The 17,760-nt window shown below is 37.7% G+C and overlaps 1 protein-coding gene across 4 annotated transcripts; it reads right to left on the reverse strand.

The window, feature by feature from the left end:
- Positions 1 to 223: 223 nt before the first annotated feature.
- Positions 224 to 8,902, reverse strand: LOC122046865. Of its 4 annotated transcripts, none has more exons than XM_042607774.1 (14): positions 8,711 to 8,902; positions 7,635 to 7,774; positions 7,387 to 7,498; positions 7,147 to 7,287; positions 5,963 to 6,067; positions 3,710 to 3,793; positions 3,514 to 3,629; positions 3,272 to 3,373; positions 3,075 to 3,188; positions 2,892 to 2,948; positions 2,594 to 2,660; positions 2,455 to 2,508; positions 2,200 to 2,271; positions 224 to 631 (listed from the first exon to the last, which is right to left on the reverse strand). In XM_042607774.1, exons 2-14 carry the CDS (start codon positions 7,652 to 7,654, stop codon positions 533 to 535), a joined length of 1,143 nt encoding a protein of 380 aa, XP_042463708.1. In that variant the 5' UTR covers positions 7,655 to 7,774; positions 8,711 to 8,902; the 3' UTR covers positions 224 to 532. The 4 variants fall into 4 exon arrangements, with proteins under 4 accessions (XP_042463708.1, XP_042463710.1, XP_042463709.1 ...); XM_042607776.1 differs by having other exon boundaries at positions 8,634 to 8,902; XM_042607775.1 differs by having other exon boundaries at positions 8,744 to 8,898.
- Between the last annotated feature and the right edge of the window lie 8,858 nt (positions 8,903 to 17,760).

The following is a 17,760-nucleotide window of genomic DNA, read 5'->3' on the forward strand; positions in this document are numbered from 1 at the left end:
GGGGTTTCCTCATAAAATCGTCAGTCCAACCTATGAGATAAAACAAAACAATGCTGCCCCACAAAATTTAATTGAAATCATTTACAAACAAATCTATTCAACTGAAAGAGGATTGCGCATGCTTCGTTTTGATGTTGACTCCAAATAATGACTGGCACGCGTTTACTTCAGTCTAAGTTATTTTTCAAGAAAAAAAGTTAATGATGAGAACCACTCAAAGCACTGAAATAGAATTTGAACTTAAGAGTTGACAATCTCTTCCGAAGTTCTTACAGTTAAACAAGCTTACGCCCTTGTTCCAGTCTTAATTATTGTGACAGCATCTCATATACAAAATTATTTGGTATTACAAATCTGTGAGGACATCTGCAGATGCTAGCAACATATGCGAAGATGGCATCAGAGGCATAAGATGCCTTTGTTAGGTAGAACATAAAAGCAGGGAGCAAGTCATTGGAAGAATGGGACTTGTCTATTGCCAAATCACTTGAGGTAAGGAGTAAGCTAAAGACAGAGAGGAGAGGAGGGCAGTCTATCCTCTTACAGTTGGATCGACGTATGCTCTGTCAGCATGTGCCAAGCGAGCTTGAAACAGTGACCACTCCAACATGGACCGCTCTCTTACGTGCCTCTGTAAAAAGAAAGGAAAGAAAATACAATCAAAATGAGAATGAGTTTCTGGTTTGGAACTACATTAACACATTTGATTTTCAGTTCAACTTAATGAGTTTCTAATGTTCAAACTCTCGAAGGATGTCTCAACCCCTCTTCTCAATCCCTCTGAGACACATTGTCTTAAGTTGGAATAAGATCATGAAATAGCAAGAAGATATCTCTGAAACCCCCTATTGTAGACAGGCATTGTTTAAGCCCACTCAGAACTGATGATGTTCTTAAGGTCCCCACTTCTGTCACCCTTCTATTCCACCTCTTCAATCTACACCTTTGAATTGAAATCAACATGTGAGAAATTGCTCGACTACTAGGCTCTCATCCCAGTATTCTTGGTTGTAGTATAAAATTCATGGTTTGAGGGAAACCAAATACTATGGAAGAAATAATTTGTTTCAAATTAAAGCTCATAGCTGTTTTAAAAATGCACTAAATTTGAGATTTATGAATATTTTCTATCTTTCTTAAAGTCTGCCATTTCTAATTAACCAAAACATGGTTCTATGCTTTAGTATTTTCTTAACATTTTGATTCTCATATATAGTCATCCAGTCGTTTTAATTTAGAGAATTGCATGCATTTTATCCTACACTGGCACTAGGAGTCTAGGAAAGAACAAATTATGAGGACATCATATTCATAGTTTGACATTTTCAGCAAAAGTTCAAGTTATGCTTTCCTTCTTCAGTAAACATCTGAAGAGAGAAAATGCCATGTCTCTCAGTTTATACTAGTAAATGGCTGACCCGTCCTATCCATCCTTTAGGACCCTTAAATGTTTTTCTTTTCTCGCAAACTATCGTGTCTTATTGTATGCACCTCCTCAAGCAGAAGCATACTCAAGTGATTTGCTCCTAAGACCTCTTCATCCTCGTTTCACCTTTTTTTCTATGGTTGAAGAAATCTTCACCTGCATGCTCCTTTAATAATTTCCAAATTTTGGCTTACTTATGTTTCTAATCGTGGTCTTGATATCTTTCTATGTTTATCTTTCTAATTTAACTAATAAGTTGGGCATATCTAATATATATGCTTCATCTCAATCTTAAGAGGCAGTGTTAAGAGGTATTAAGGATATTAGAATATGGTAGAGTTTAATCCTACAATTGTTTTAGGTTTAGGGTTGTCTTATGCCTTGTCCTAGATACATGTATACCTATAAAAAAAATGCAACAAAATATTTCCCCCCAAATTATTCTGTTAACAGGTAGTGTTAACATGTCCGTCGCGACCACGGGGCTCGCGCGATGGGTCCGCCAAGCCCAACATGTCCACGACTGTCGTCGGGCCTCGAGCCTTGGGCATGTCAATGGACGAGTGGAACGAAATGTTTAGCCTATACCAATCGATATGGCATGAGATTTTAATCCATGGATAAAACTACATATATTGACTCAGCCTGGTCATTCATTCCTAAAGTCATAAAAGCATCAAAGGTAGGATACAAACAAACTCAACAATAGCAATAAATGAAGTGGAACTTGGAAAGTAAAATAACTTAAATATAAGCTACTCAAAAATACTAACTTGGTCCCTGATAGAACCACTTTGATAGCTTATCCATTGGGCATCAACTACACCAATCTTTTCATGAGCAGGCTGCACAAAAATCAAAGAAATGAAGAATTAACATGACAACCTAGCAACACAAAATAATTGAAAATATACATAAATCCAATTCATGTCACAATAAGCATCATATTGGTCAGGTAGTTTGTTTGATCTGAATTTGAACTGACATAAGGGTTCTCAGATAAGTAGATGCTGTCAAAATTAGCTGACCTCAACACATCTTGCAAATGCAAAGTCCAGTCCCCATCCGTGAACCAGATCATTCTGAGATGGCATAATACTCTTATTGGTCATGATGAAAAGGATTATATTTTCACATAACTGAAGGCTATCAGTGTCATAAAGGCACCTGAATCATATGCCAAACGCAACGCCAAGCATTCCTCGAGAAGACAGGAGCTACAATTTCTACAAAGCTGAAAGAATATTGTTTTCAGGAATGTAGCAAATCAGAACCCTGTCTATTCCTTTTTCTAATTCACAGGAGTATAATAAATACCAAAAAAAATAATATGATGCAAAACATTATTCCAAATATAGGAATCTTATAAAGAAATAGGTGTTTGTTTCATAATTATGGTTTTAACACAGGATAGGCAGACAAATAGTTCATATATCACAAAATAAACATATAGTAGGACACTTACGCAGCACATGGTGGCAAATGAGGATCAGTACACCAACCAGGTTTCTCCATGGTTTCTCTGAGAAAAAAAAATGAAGATCACAATTAGTAGAAAGAACAATTATACAGTAATGCATATATACCGGTGACAAAATAAGGAACCACGAGGAAAGAAGACAGTCAGTAGGATAAGCAATGAGTCTACTTGTGGACATCACTGTGAATTCTCCTTTTGGTCATCTCCCATGTTAATCCTTCATTAGGATCTATGCCTGGTTGAGAAATCTCCAAACCATATTTTTTAACCAAGTGAAGGTATCTGCATGAGAAAGAGATTATATTGGCCCAAAAGAACATTTCAATTAAAGAACTTTCAATTAAACAGAGGAATATAGTTTGTACTTATCAGCATTGAAATGTTCTATGCCAATGTGGTCATCCCAGACAAATATGTAATCATAAGCTGCTACAACATCTGGATGCAGAAAACGCTTTGCATACCACCTGAAGATCATCAGAATTAATGAGTGCACGAGTAATATCATCACATCAGTAGAAGAATTGGAGGAAACTATAGACACAAAATGATTCCATAAACTAAATGAATAGTGCTTTATGTTGAAGAAACAACCGACCAACTTTACCATTTAGTTTGCTTCTTTATGCTGACATGAATTGCATGCTTAGACCACTCAAATTGTTCCCAATCACTAGCTCGACCATCATAATGGAAGAGTAATATTGTGAAATCATCAGAAAGCTAACAGGCAGACGAACAGACATAGTACAAAAAATAAGATGGGATAAAAAAACTTATATTGGAGAATCACAATTACTAACCTTTTTGACTGCCATGTCAACATTTTTTGATTGATCAAATGCAGCTGTAAATGTCACCAGATATTTTGGATGTGTTTTTAAATCCTGCAGCATGTATGGAAGCAAATACGTATATAACAACAACCAAGGTTTATCCCACTTGGTGGGATCAGCTAAATAAGTATATTAAACAGTAATTTAAAGCTCAAAATGCAAAAAAAAAAAAACACCTGGATAAATTGATGACTAATGCGTTTGAAATTGAAAAGAACTTATGTAGTATGGATTTTTAGTTTGGAAACCTACCAGAAAAAAGTCAACTAGTTCAAAAACCAGTGAACTGGCCTTGTCTCGCGTCATAATCTGAAAACAAAATTTAAAAGCATGTTTTTGGTATTTTGAATTGGTATTCTTTGAAGATCCGAGATATGGATTAGGAATGCCTTTTTAGTGTCCAATTATGAGTATTTGAACTCATTTGGTACAATCTTTTTGATAATTGTCAAAGGGGGAGAAGAGCAAAGGGGTTTAAGTTTGAATTTTAGAAAAAATCATTCTCCGTAAGTATCTTTTTGCAAATTTCATAGCTCAAGGGGAGCTTAGGTGTAGGGGAGCCTGTTTAGGTCCCTAATATACTCATGCATTTTTCATGCATGTTTACCTAACTTAAAAATAATGCTAACCATCAAAAAGGAAATCTTGTTGGAGATCTTGTACCAAAGGCAAATAAGAAAGAAGTGTATACAAACAATGGTAGATTATCCATAGAAGTGAGATTTGACCTGCATTTGATATTAAAACATAACATGAAGCTCTAAGGTGAATGAGAGAAATAGGGGCGAATAAAGAATCAAGTGTACCTGGCTATCAAACTCAAATAGGATGGTATCTTGAACATTAGAAGAGGTTAGTTGATGAAAGAGAAATAAGCATTCGTCGGAGATTTTACAAAGGTGAGGTTGATAGACAAAGAGGCAAGAAGAAGCAAACGAAAGTTTGCCTATATTTTTTTTGTGAGAAGAAGCAATCTAGCTTGTTTGTTTATGGACAAAAGAAAAAGTGAGATGAATATAACAGGCAGTCACCCCGCCTAGCACTTTTGAAAAGGGCATCTCACTCAGCATGCGAAACTCTCTCATTTGGAAAGGCACTTTTGTTGTAGAGTAATTGATGTTGCCAAAAGTCACAATTATAAAAATACATGGAATAATGTAATAAATAGATAAATATTTTTATATTTTTTAAAAACATGAATTATTTCAATCATCTAATTTATTCATTAAAGCACTTCATTGGCTTCATTTGATATTTTTGAAATTAGACGACTCGATTTTGAAAATTCTATACATTAGAGGCCAAATTTTGATAAATAGTCTTCCATATTATTTTAATATATTTTCTCTAATTTTACAATAATTTTAAACTATTTTAATGATTAACCCATCCTACTATACTTTGTATAGTGTTTATATTCTAATAATCCAATATTCAACAAACATAAATTATTAACCGTCACAACAATGGTAAAAATGTATTAACTACTACTTTTAGTTAATGAAAGCTCAAGCTAATTAAAAACATTTTCAATGGTAGGAATTCTTGGAGAGGTTTTTTGTGGTTCTACAACGTCACATCAATGTACATCAAAAGCAAAAAAAACCTTGTTCATCTCTCCACTATCAAAAAGCCTCCCAACAACTTCTTTAAAGGACCCACTCTTTATTTATATTTTATATATCTATATATATATATATATAAATAAAATGTATTATATATATATATATTATATATTGAACAACAGCTAATTTTAGTCATTGAACAATAGATTATTTTTCTATTTTATTGATTTTAATTTTTTTCAAAAAAAAATAAAATTATAAAATTATTGTAATTTAAAAAAATAATAATAAGGAGCAGCTCCCCAAATTGGGAACCACTCCCAACTTTAATTAAAAGGAGCTCCCTCCCACTATGGGAAGGAGCTCCTTCCATTTGACATGTCATCACAATAGAAGCTCTCATTGTGGATGTTCTTGTAAGTACTTCGTGATAGTTCTGATATGGTCAACCAAGTTAAGTTAGGTCTTGTTGTATTTAATCTTTGTGTCTAAGTGTGCAAAAACTTAGGAACACAAGAAGTCGAGCGGAAGACACATCTAGCGAGAAGGCACAGGAAAGGAGCAGATGGACTCGGTGCATCTGAAAGACGAGATACTGCGAAAAAGTACACCGATGGACGAGAAGAAATTAACATAAGAGACTAGATTAACAAACCTGTTTTGGATCGCCCCATAACCTGCGAAGATAAAGATCTGTTTCTGCCACAACTATTCCAGGAGGTAATAACTCTGCACCATAAGGGTTTGATTCCACATAAATCTGCGCAAAAAATAAGAGATAATTAACAAATAACCATTTCTGCTTCACTTTATTGGATGATGGCTTTAATATAACAGATTGAGACATTTTTAAGTATCTCAATTAACTTCTTTCGGGTTCAATCAATGGTGGAAAAGCATGACAGCTCAAAGGAAACTAAAATTTTTTAACTGTACCATTACTATGCTAATTACAACAACAAAATGCAATTAATGTTTCTAGGCATGGCAAGGCTAAGACGATGTTACTTCAACTTAGGACAATGCTAGTGCTAGACACATGGATATTGATAACAATGCATGTCAACGCATGTAAATTCTTCAGGCATACATTCATTGCCAAAAGAGTATAAGCTGCAACATCATTTTGCAAGGCTCCCTTTAATACAGGGTTCAAGGAGGGGTTAGTGTATACAACATTAAACTTGCAAAACACAATATTTCCATAACTAAAACTGCAGTTTTCTAGGTTGCAATGGGCAACCTCATTGCTGAGTGAAGCATTGCCTTCAAAGGGTTAGGGCAGCTCCATTGCATGAACAAATACACAACTTTACCCATTTCTAGAAAAGAGGTGGGTTTTTATATTTAAACCCTGCTCCAAAATCATAATGGAACAGTCCGCCTAGGCCGATTTTTAGAACACTGTGAAATTTATAACTTTACTAGACGACTGCCTAGAGATGTTTTCAAAAGACCAAACAAATTGAGCAAATGCAACAAAGATAATTTAAAAAAAAATTATAAATGAGGATAGATATCAATGTTGCTTTTATTAGATATACTACACGACTCTCAAAGATTTTGCTGTAAATTTCAGGAGCTGTGAGTGCTGACTTATAACTGCATGGAAGAAGAGTGAAATGGTAGTCTTAGAGCTTTGTGGTGGTTTATAATGTGTAGCATGAACAATCCAAAAGCATGATGTTTGCTTTATAATTATGAGGTAAGATATAGACCTATTATATAGTATCAATGGCCAAAGAAAATATTTTAAGCATACATATGGATGGATTTTCTGGAGCAGTATCTGAAAGAAACACATGCTTAGGTCATTAAAAAAATAAAAGAATCATTTACCTTGAAAGGATCATCTGATTGGTGAGACCTAGTTCTATTTACACGGGGTTTGGATGATGCAGGAAAATCTGTTCCATAAGATCTTCTATCTTCAATGAAGGCCATTTCAAGTGTAGATGATAGATCAGGGATGACGTGTAGCTGTTAGTAATAAATATTTCTATTTTCATTTACAAATCAACACAAACATATAAAATACTTGGTATCAATAGAAGATAATGGCGGAAAACAGAGACAAACCCTGATGCTGGAAAATTTCTGAAATGAAAGACCAACAAAGAACCCAAAAATGACTCCCAGTATGGTTGTAACAGTGAGCTTGGTCCCTTCATTGCTCTTTTTCATTGATCCACTGAAAAAAAAACAGAAAGATCATATAATTAAGATATGGTCATTACTGAGGAAAAGAAAAAAAAAAAGGACAACTATGAATTCAAAACTCAATCTAAAATTGTGGAGGTAATGTTTAGGATGAATTAAAAAAGAACCTGCGATATATGTTTCCCATCTAGCTGGTACTTCTCAACTCAAGTAAATTTTACCAAATCGGAAACAAAAACAAATAACTAGTGAACTTCTTTAAGAATGTAACCACATCTCAGCTCCTATCAGCATGCAACGTGTTTACCTGGTAGAGTAAGAATAAGAAATAGATTTTAGTCAAGTAATAGCATTGATGCATGATTTTCATGACTACCATACCCTCATAAGTTGCAACCGTGTTTAAAAGTTAGAGTCAATATTTATGCTTATAGACTAAACTGGCAAGGCAGCCATGCGATAGATCAATATCTGGGATATGAATAGTCAGCAAAATAAATTCCTGTACATTGTTGGTGGAAACATACAACATGCCATTAAATGTACATTGGAGATATACAGTCAATCATTCCCTTAACTTTAACTCTTCTCTGCAGCATTGCTTCCAATATTTTCCTAATAACTAAGGATGTTGTTATCCATCCCCCCTCTACCAATACAGATATCATTGCCAATATGAAATATTGTGAATGGATCCCTATATATCATGTGTTTACAAATGAGCCTAGTTAGCTTCTATCTCCCTGTATTTTAGACTTAGCATCGACCACTTTTGCTAAAACATTTGGTCAAGAAAGTTCCTGGCCATTATCAAAAGTCTAAGCTGTGAAAACCAAAATCCAAGCGATGCTAAATGTTGATCATCAATTGTATTGGGTTATAAACGTTTTTTTATGTGACATCAATAGCTCTAAACCTTTTGTGCACAAACCATAAGTTCAATTATTTATTCAAAGAGTAATCGTGACTAAAAACATCTAGCAAGCAGCTTCAGCCAATATGCAAAGAAAACATCAAACAAAGAAGCTTGTCACTTGGGTGAATGAGTATACAACTTATTTGTTGAAACAAATGGGCAACAGCAAGAAAACATAGTCGTATCCAATCAATCAACACCAAATGCTGGGGAAAAAAAGTTTGGCACTTTATGCATATCTATAACGAACCAACATCCAAGAATTGTTGTTGAGAACACATAATCGGCAGAAAAAAATACTGCAAACAAGCAATCTCATCCCGTAACTCGAAGGTGATAAGCAAGAAGACGAAATCGCACAGAGAATCAGAAGTCGCAGCTCCGAATCTGCGCGACAAGGAAGCTTTCGAAGAAGTCAGCTGCCCCAATTTGAGTTGACAAGTTCCGGTTCGTCTTCACCTGCCCCGCGTAGACCGAGACGACCATGACTCGTCGACGGCAGGGAGCGAATGAGAACTTTTTTGAAGTTTCTTAATCAGTGGGATTTGCGGATTGATCCCCTGCAATTACGAGGAAGTGATTATCGTTGTAATCTGCTTCATATCCGTCCATTACTCTAATCAAGGTTGGCTGTCCGTCCATCGCTTTAAGCCGGCGTGTGGTGACATGGACGGTTGGGATCTGAGGATGGAGGAGATGAAGGGCTGGATTTGGAGAATTTATTAAACAAGAATTGGAGGGCATCGTAGTCGATGTTTCCATTTCCTCCGTAGGAAATAAGATTTCTCTGTCCAGAAGAAAATTTAGGATGTTTATTTGTTCGAAAGCAAATTTATTGAAACAATTGTTTTTTCGTGCGACAATTGAAGGTGTAATATTTTGTTGCACATAAAACGGACGCAAATGAAGTTTTTCGTCGCTTTTATTTTTCTGCATGTAATCCTACAAATTCTTATTCGGTCGGGCAAATTGGACGGAGAAATTGATACGCGTCTTTTAATTTTTTAAAATTCTTTAATAATCGAGTCCTTAGACAATTTAATAAATAATTTTTTTTTAATAACGATTGACCGATCTAACATATTACTAATATTTTTCAATTTATTATAATGGTTGTGCTCGAGATACAATCAAAATTTCACATTAAAAAGATATGTAAAAAAGTATGAGTTTAAAAGAATATAAGATATCTTCATTAGTATGAGACCTTTTGAGTAAATTCTAAAAACAAAGCTATGAGAGTTTGGGCTCAAGTCAATAATATCATGTTATTATGAAGATATATGAATATCTTTTTGGACACAATAAATGATATCAGAGTCATGATTCATACCAAATGTCATGTGGGGTGGTCTTGAACCAAGTTGTGGGAGGTCTGAAACAGGTTAGGGATGACCAGATGCTTGCAGAGAGGTCCGGAGTAAGTCAGGGTGACCAAATACTTGCACGGAAGATCTCTTCTGCAGATGCTTGCAGGGAGGCCCGAAGTAAGAAAGGGGTGACCAGATGCTAGCAAAGAGGTGCAGAGCATGACCGGGTGATCGGATGCTTGTGGGGAGGTCTGGAGCAAGTCAGGGTGATCGGATACTCCCGGGAGACCCGGAGCAGGTCAGAGTGACTGAATACTCGCAGGGAGACCCGAAGTAGGTCAGAGTGACTGAATACTCACGGGGAGACTCGGATCAAATCAATGTGACTGGATACTCGCAGGAAAATCAAAAGCAGGTTAGAGTAATTAGATGCTCGTAAGAAGATCCGCAAGGTGATCGGATACTCGCGGAGAAGCCCGAACCATAAGAGTAATGTGGTACTTCGTTTGAGGGGAGGATTGTTGGAGATACAAGCTAAAATGATTTCTCTATCTAATACAATATTGTGAATAATTTAGACAATATTTATACAAAATTTACATAGGAGAGAACTATTCTCAATCCCTTGATTATAGCCTAATTAATATTAGTAAATATTTGATAATAGTTTCGTGATTAGAATGATCCCCAATCCCTTTATTGTAGCATGTGATTGCCTTATCTATATGAAATTTTAGTGTGATTATTTCTTTCCGTATCATTCCCCCACAAACGAAGCAGTGTAGCACACACACTGTGAGTTTGTTACGTAAAAGAGCAAATCAGTGAGAAGAGAGGCTCTTCGTGAGGATGTTAGCTAGCTGATTTTGAGTAGAGATATACTGGATGATAAGAGTCTCGCGGGCAACATGTTCATGAACAAAGTTGAAATCTATTTCAATATGTTTTGTACGAGCGTGAAAAATGGGATTGGTAATGAGGAAAGTTGCGCCAATGTTGTCATACCAAAGAACTAGAGGAGATAACATAGACACTCGGAGTTCACCTAATAAAGATTAAAGCCAACAGAGTTTCGCATGAACCTCCAGAAATGGGGGGGTGTTGAGTGGTTTAGCCTAATACATGTTTGCCCGAGAGAGAGCATGTCATTAATATATTTGGACTGACATATGAAGAGACCAATTGCGGTGCGAGCAGCCTCAATACCAAGGAAGTCGTGTAGCTCGCCCAAATCCTTGAGAGGAAAGGAGATGCCCAGATGAGCAGTTGTAGATGCAATAAAGGAGGAAGAGCTGCTGGTAAAGATAATGTCATCCACATAAATCAAGAGGTATGTCGTGATTTTATAGAGTCAAAGAGGAAGAGCGACGTATCTGGCCTGGAGTCAGTATACCCTAGTGATAGAGCCGTCAATTTGGGTTGGGCCTGTCGGGTTGGCCCACCCCGCCAAATAATTTAAACGGGTTGAGTTGGAATTTTATCAACCCAAGTTCGTCGCGGGTCGACCCGCCTAAGCCCGCGACCCGCGTGGGTCGGCCCACGATGGGCTTGGGTTGACCTGCGGATTGAGAAACACATGTAAGCAGTTTATATCAATAGTCAATTCTGTAATTACAAGAGTACCAAGGGTTAAATTGTAGCATTTCATTATGTTCTTCGTCGAGAGGAATACTAATTAGGAAAAGCTCATACTTGTGAAGTCGAGTGTGATAGACAAAAGTTACAGAAATATATATGCACACAAAGTCGATTAATCTTAAAAGTAGATGACTTTCTTATTTGATTCATTTATGGGATAAATCTGAAACATACATTATGCACAATGAAGAGTTTGGTGTGTGTACCCAAACTAGATGGTCTTCTTAAAAGTAGATGACCTTCTTATTTAATTCATTTACGCACGCACAGCCAGGGTACCACTGATCTAAACTGCTCGATGCACAGCCAGAAATCCTAATTACTATTCCTTTTCGTTGCACAATTTTATGCCAGTTTATTATCTTTCTTTATTATAATTTAAAAATAAAAATAGTACTTTTAACCCAACATAAGTACTTGTTTATGTCCATTTATATTTAAAATACTTGTTTATGAATACATTTTATTGATAAAATATTTTTGAAGTAAAACATTGAAGATGTGAACTATTTTTTTAATTTTTTAAAAAAATTTAATAGGCCCGCGGGTTGGCTCGCCAAACCCGCGACCCGCCTTGGATTGGGTTGGGTTGGAAATTTCCCAACCCGCAAGTTGACGACCCGCCCCGCCCCCGCCCCGCTAAATGGTTGGCCCGCCACGGGTCCACCCGCCCCGCCATTGGTTGATCCGTCTGACAGCTCTGCCTAGTGAGAGTCGGGGAAGCACGTAGGTGGCATGTCATGCTCGAAGGGCCTGATTGAGATCACAGATGACTTTAAGTAGCCGGCAGACATGGTCAGGTTGGTTAGATTGGTCAGGATGAATAACGTTAGAAGTTGAGCCATATAGACCTCCTCGTGAAGAGTACCATGAAGAAAAGCATTGTTGGCATATAGCTAGTGTATGGGCCACCCATGGGTGATAGAGAGAGAGAATACTCTGGATGGTTGTGGGTTTAACAACCAGACTAAACATCTCTGCATAGCCAAGACTAGGCTATTGGTGAAAGTCTTTAACAACAAGATGAGCTTTGTACCTGTCAATAGAACCATCTGCTTTGCGTTTAATTTTGAATACTCATTTGCATCTCACGATGTTTTGGTAAGTTGAGTGTGGAACTAGTGACCATGTGTGGTTCTGAAGAAAGACATTATATTCAGATGTCATAGCAGACCGCCAAGATGGGTGTTTGTTAGCAGTGGTGAAGCGTGTGGGTTCTAGGGAGTCAGTTTTGACTAGATGGGCACCCCGAGTCTTAGTACGAGTACACATAGGATGAGAAGAGCAAGTAGAAGCATGAAATAGAGACCCGTGAGATAGAGAAGAGTCATCTAGAGCCGAGTTAGGCGAAGCCAACGAGGAGATAGACGCATCAATATTGGGATCCACCGAGGATGGTAATTCACTAATAGTGGGAAGATTAGTGATTGGACATTGTGGTGCACTTTGTGATCCTGAAGGAGATTGTGCTACAACCTATAGATCAAGAGGAACAAACACTACATAAGGGAAGGAGATAACCTGATAAGTTGGTAATGATGATGATGCACTAAAAGGAAAACTCATCTTGTCAAATTAAACACGACAAGAGATGAATATCTGTCTTGTTGACATATGAAGGCACCTGTAACTCTTATGAGAAGAGCTATACCCAAGAAATATACATTTGACTGAGCGAAAGTCAAACTTATGTTAGTTGTATGATCGTATCAGTGGAAAGTAAGCACACCCAGACACTTTCATAAAGTTGTAGTTTGGTGATTAACAAAATAATACATCAAACGGAGATCGTCGAGCAAGGACTGACATAGGTAGACAATTGATAAGATAGGTAGTAGTCAAGAAGGCTTTATCCTAGTAGCAGAGGAGCATAGACGCATTGGCAAGCATGACGAGACATGTCTCTGTGAGGTGCCGAATTTTGCATTAGGCAATGCCATTTTGTTCACTGGTATGAGGGCATGATATGCAATGCTAAATACCATGAAGTACAATTAAATTACCGAGAGATTGAAACTCACCTCCCCAATCAATTTGTAGGCTTTTGATTTGACAATTGAACTGAGTCTCAACTAGAGCTTTAAATTGAGTAAAAATGTGAACCATATCTGACTTGCGTTTGATAGGATATAGCCAAGTGTAGCGACTGAAATCATTAACAAAGTGTGCAAAATATCGATATCTAGATTTAGAGATTATCGGGGCAGGTCCCCAAACATCAGAGTGAATCAAATCTAAATGTGCAGTAAATTTAGTCATAGATAGTTCAAAAGGTAGTTTACGGACCTTGCCCAAATGACATGCATCACAAGAAGAAATAGTCTTATTGTCTAACACAGGCAGTTGAAAATACGAAATAACATAAGAGGTCGTGGCTGTGGATGGATGACCTAAGCGTTGATACCAGATGATAGTAGAGTACCGTGTACCAACAAGGGCTTGTTTGTGGGGTATGCTGTCATAATGAAGACAATAAAACTCACCTTTAAGAAATCCCTAAAGGAGTTCCATCTTTGTATACTGGTCCTTTACAACACAATATGTTAGATGAAATTCAAGGAAAACATTATTATTAGAAGTGAATCGAGCGACACTTAATAAATTTTTGGTAATTGCAGGCACATGTAATATATTAGCCAAGTGTAGCGGTCTGTCCAGGCTAAGAATAGTAAAGTTACCAAGACTAGCAATATGAAGTGTCTTGCCATCACCAACAATAATAGTTTTAGTACCTTGATGTGGAGCATGAATTTAGAGATTTCCCAGATCTGTTGTGATATGATTAGTAGCACCAGAGTTATGATACCAAGATGGATCTGAAACAGTAGATGGTGCAGCCATTAGAGCAATGGCTATAGTGGTGTGCTAAAAATTTCATCAAACTGACAGAAGCAATTTATTGCAGAATGACTTTTGCCATTACAGATTTGACAATATGGAGTAGAACGATAATTTTCTGCAATATGACCAAAATGAGAGCAGTTAGTGCATCGAAGACAACAATTACCACTATTTTGGGAGCCTTGATGATCGCGACCACGGAATTGGGCATGGTTGTGCGTAGAAGCTCATTCAGAGTGCAACCTATTTGGAGAAGAATCGTAGATTGGCTACCCAATTTATTCAAGTCCTCCATTCGTTGAAGGGTGAAGTGACCCATGGGAGAGAGATGGAGGATTTCCGATGCTTGCTCGCCATTATCACTGGGAAGGTTGACCATCACCACCCTAACGCATGTTGCTGCGGTTGCTACCGATTGAGAGATTGGCCATTGACGGAGTGTTGGTGAGTGACCCTAACTGATACTCGTAGGAGAGGAGCATTCCTTCCATGTCGTCAAATGGCACTGTGTCAGGTCGCATGGTAAGTGTGACGAATAGAGATTCATACCTGGTCCCAGACCACCAAGCACGTGGAAGATGAGGTCATCGTTGAAGATACATTATCCAGCAACAACTAAGATATCTACCATTTCATTTATATTTTGCATGTATAATGCTATTGTGAGTGCCCCTTTTTGTACTGTGTGGAGCAAGGAGTGCAGATGCATAATTCTCACTGATGCAATGATGAAAGGAGGCTCCACTAGTGGGTAAGAGTAGAAGACAAGTAGAAGACAAGTAGCGGACATGGAGGTCAAAGTCAGAGTAGTCAAAGGCCTCGACCCAGGAAGTAAATCAATTGAGTCGAGCGGCGCGTCATTCGGCCGGCTGAGCATGATCACCTGGTTGGCCCAAATCGTGTCCTAGCGGTCACTCAGGGAAAGTCTGCGGTTAAAGCCCATAGCCGAGCAACAACTCTATCGGACCGGTACCCTCGAAAGGGAGGTGTGGCCTATCGGATAAAGAGAAACCCTCCGACAACAACAGTTGAACCGAAAGTGGGGCATCCGCTCGGACGGGGACTATCCGCCCGAGCAACGGTCAGTCAACCGCATGCGAACCCGTTGACTACCTTATCACATCCTTTTCAGAGTTTGTGTCGCTGACAGCAACAACTCTATCGGACCGGTACCCTCGAAAGGGAGGCGTGGCCTATCGGATAAAGAGCAACCCTCCGACAACAACAGTCGAACCGAAAGTGGGGCATCCGCTTGGACGGGGACTATCCGCCCGAGCAACGGTCAGTCAACCGCATGCGAACCCGTTGACTACCTTATCACATCCTTTTCAGAGTTTGTGTCGCTGACAGCAGAGCATGTCCAGCAGACAAATTGTACATTAAAAGCTTCCAAGCTGTCATATTAAAGAGTTGTTTGGCTACTTAAGGAATGGTATCAGGAATACTTTTTGACTTGCCTTTTCCTAGGACACTTAAGAAAATATGCCTAACCCTTGATATGCATGTATGAATACCACAGTGACACTATGAAAGGAGGGTTCCGACCCACAGAAGGAGGTATGCGCAACTTTGCTATTTTATACACTTGTGCTACAGTTTTCTGCTATTTTACACATCGTCGGAAACTGACTTGAGTATCGGAGGGTCAAACCCGGAAACTCCTTCCCTACCCAATACTAACATTCCTTATTTTCCATATCACGAAAAGTCTTTATCGAGTCAAAGAGAGCGTCACATTCCCAGCCCGTCGTCTTCTCAGATTTTTGACAGGATCATATTGCTTTCGATTGAGAGGCAAATTATTTCTCTAGTGTTGTCTAGAGGCGTCGCGACGTCGTGCACGAGGAGCCAATAACTTGGCCCAGTATGGTTTGAGAAAGCGTTGTCATCAGCCATAAGAGGAGTCACTAATCTTGTGTCTCCCAAGCGGTGAAATTTAGATTGATAGAGTAGACAATCTCTCCTTTGTCGTCTTTCTCCTCAATAAGTTCATATGGCGATGTTCCTCGCGGGGAGGCCCAGAGTAGGTCAGGATGACTGAATGCTCGTGGAGAGACTCGGAGCATGTTAGAGTGATTGAATACTCGCGGGGAAGCTCAGATCAGATCAAGGTGGCTGGATGCTCACAGGAAAGTGAGGAGCAAGTCAGGGTAACTGGATGCTCTCAAGAAGATCCGGATTAGATCAGGATGACCGGATGCTCGCGAGGAGGTCTGAACTATAACAGTAATAGTGGTACTTCGTTTGAGGGGAGGATTGTTGGAGATACAATCAAAGTTCCATATTTGAAAGATATGTAAAAGATCATGGGTTTAAAAAAATATAAGATATCTTCATTAACATAAAACTTTTTGGATAGAGCTCAAAAATAAAGTTATGAGAACTTAGACCCAAAGTAGCCAATATCATATTATTATGGAGATATATAAATATTTTTTTGGATGCAATAGGTCGGTAGAATATGACCAGATCAACCATCCCAAATTAATCAATGTAAATTAGATATCTAGTATTAATTTTTTTTAAAAAAATGGAGAAAATGTTTAATGTATGTATAGTCGACTCTACTAACTTTTTTGTACTATGCTCTTCACCTATTCTCGCAGATCAATCAAGGAAATTTGGTGACTCCGGACGGGTTGGGTGAGATAAAATTTGATCAGTTGGGTGTGGGCAAAGTATTTTGATAGTTTTGTTCAACAAAGCATTTTGATTTATTTAGGTGATTCAAGCCTATTTGAACGGATAGGTAGAGATGGGCTATCGGATGAGGTGACCAAGTTGGGTGTGCTTCGGATAATTTAAGATTTTTGGATCGATCAATTCAGTCGGATGATTCAGTAGGAATAATATTAACTGATCCTATTGAGTCGAACAAATTAAGGTACCCAGAGAAATGGATGAGTCAAGACGAGTTAAGGGAGTCGATCAAGTCGTGGTCAGATTGGTTGATTTGTTCAATTCGGAAAGCTAATCAAGTTTGTCTATCTAAGTGATTTGGTTTGTTTAGCCGGTTGATTGATTCAGCTAAACTTGTCGATCTAGAAGACCCAACTAGTCTAAATGGGCAAACGTGTTGAGTCAATCCAACTAGATAGTCTTGATTTGGTCCAACTGTTCGATGAATCCAACTTTTTTTTTTAAAAAAAAAAAATGTGTTTTACTAAGTATAGCCAAATATAGGAAACTTTTTTTAACGTTTTTTATAATGTTCAAATAATAAAAAAATCATTTCACAATAAAGATTTTTAAAAATTCATTTTTCAGAAATATATTATATTATTTGGTGTTTAGAAAGATACAATATGATGATAGGGCTTATAAACAAAGAAGCACTTTTAATGTGACAAATTTGATCCATTTAACTTGGGTTCATATAGTTGAATCCCTTTCAGTTTTGTGATGATCTTCTAATATGCTGTGCTTACGGACGAATTGACAAGGTTAATACTTATATGAGAGATTATTTCAATCGATTTTAGAGGGGTCGTTGATATAGTAATTCTATATTTTTTATGAGTGATTAATTATTTCAATCACTATTGGGGTAAATTTTCAACGGACATAAGATATCTTGTTAGATTTCTC

This window comes from Zingiber officinale, chromosome 2B (assembly GCF_018446385.1).
Source record: "Zingiber officinale cultivar Zhangliang chromosome 2B, Zo_v1.1, whole genome shotgun sequence".
Lineage (NCBI taxonomy): Eukaryota > Viridiplantae > Streptophyta > Magnoliopsida > Zingiberales > Zingiberaceae > Zingiber > Zingiber officinale.

Excerpts from the sequence above, each read along its gene's own strand:
- LOC122046865 (XM_042607774.1), bottom strand. The coding sequence starts at position 7,654 with ATGGGAAACATATATCGCAG. Across the intron at positions 3,189-3,271 it reads GAACATTTCAATGCTGATAA|ATACCTTCACTTGGTTAAAA; the intron begins GTACAAACTATA and ends TTTCTCATGCAG. Across the intron at positions 2,272-2,454 it reads CATTTGCAAGATGTGTTGAG|CCTGCTCATGAAAAGATTGG; the intron begins GTCAGCTAATTT and ends ATTTTTGTGCAG.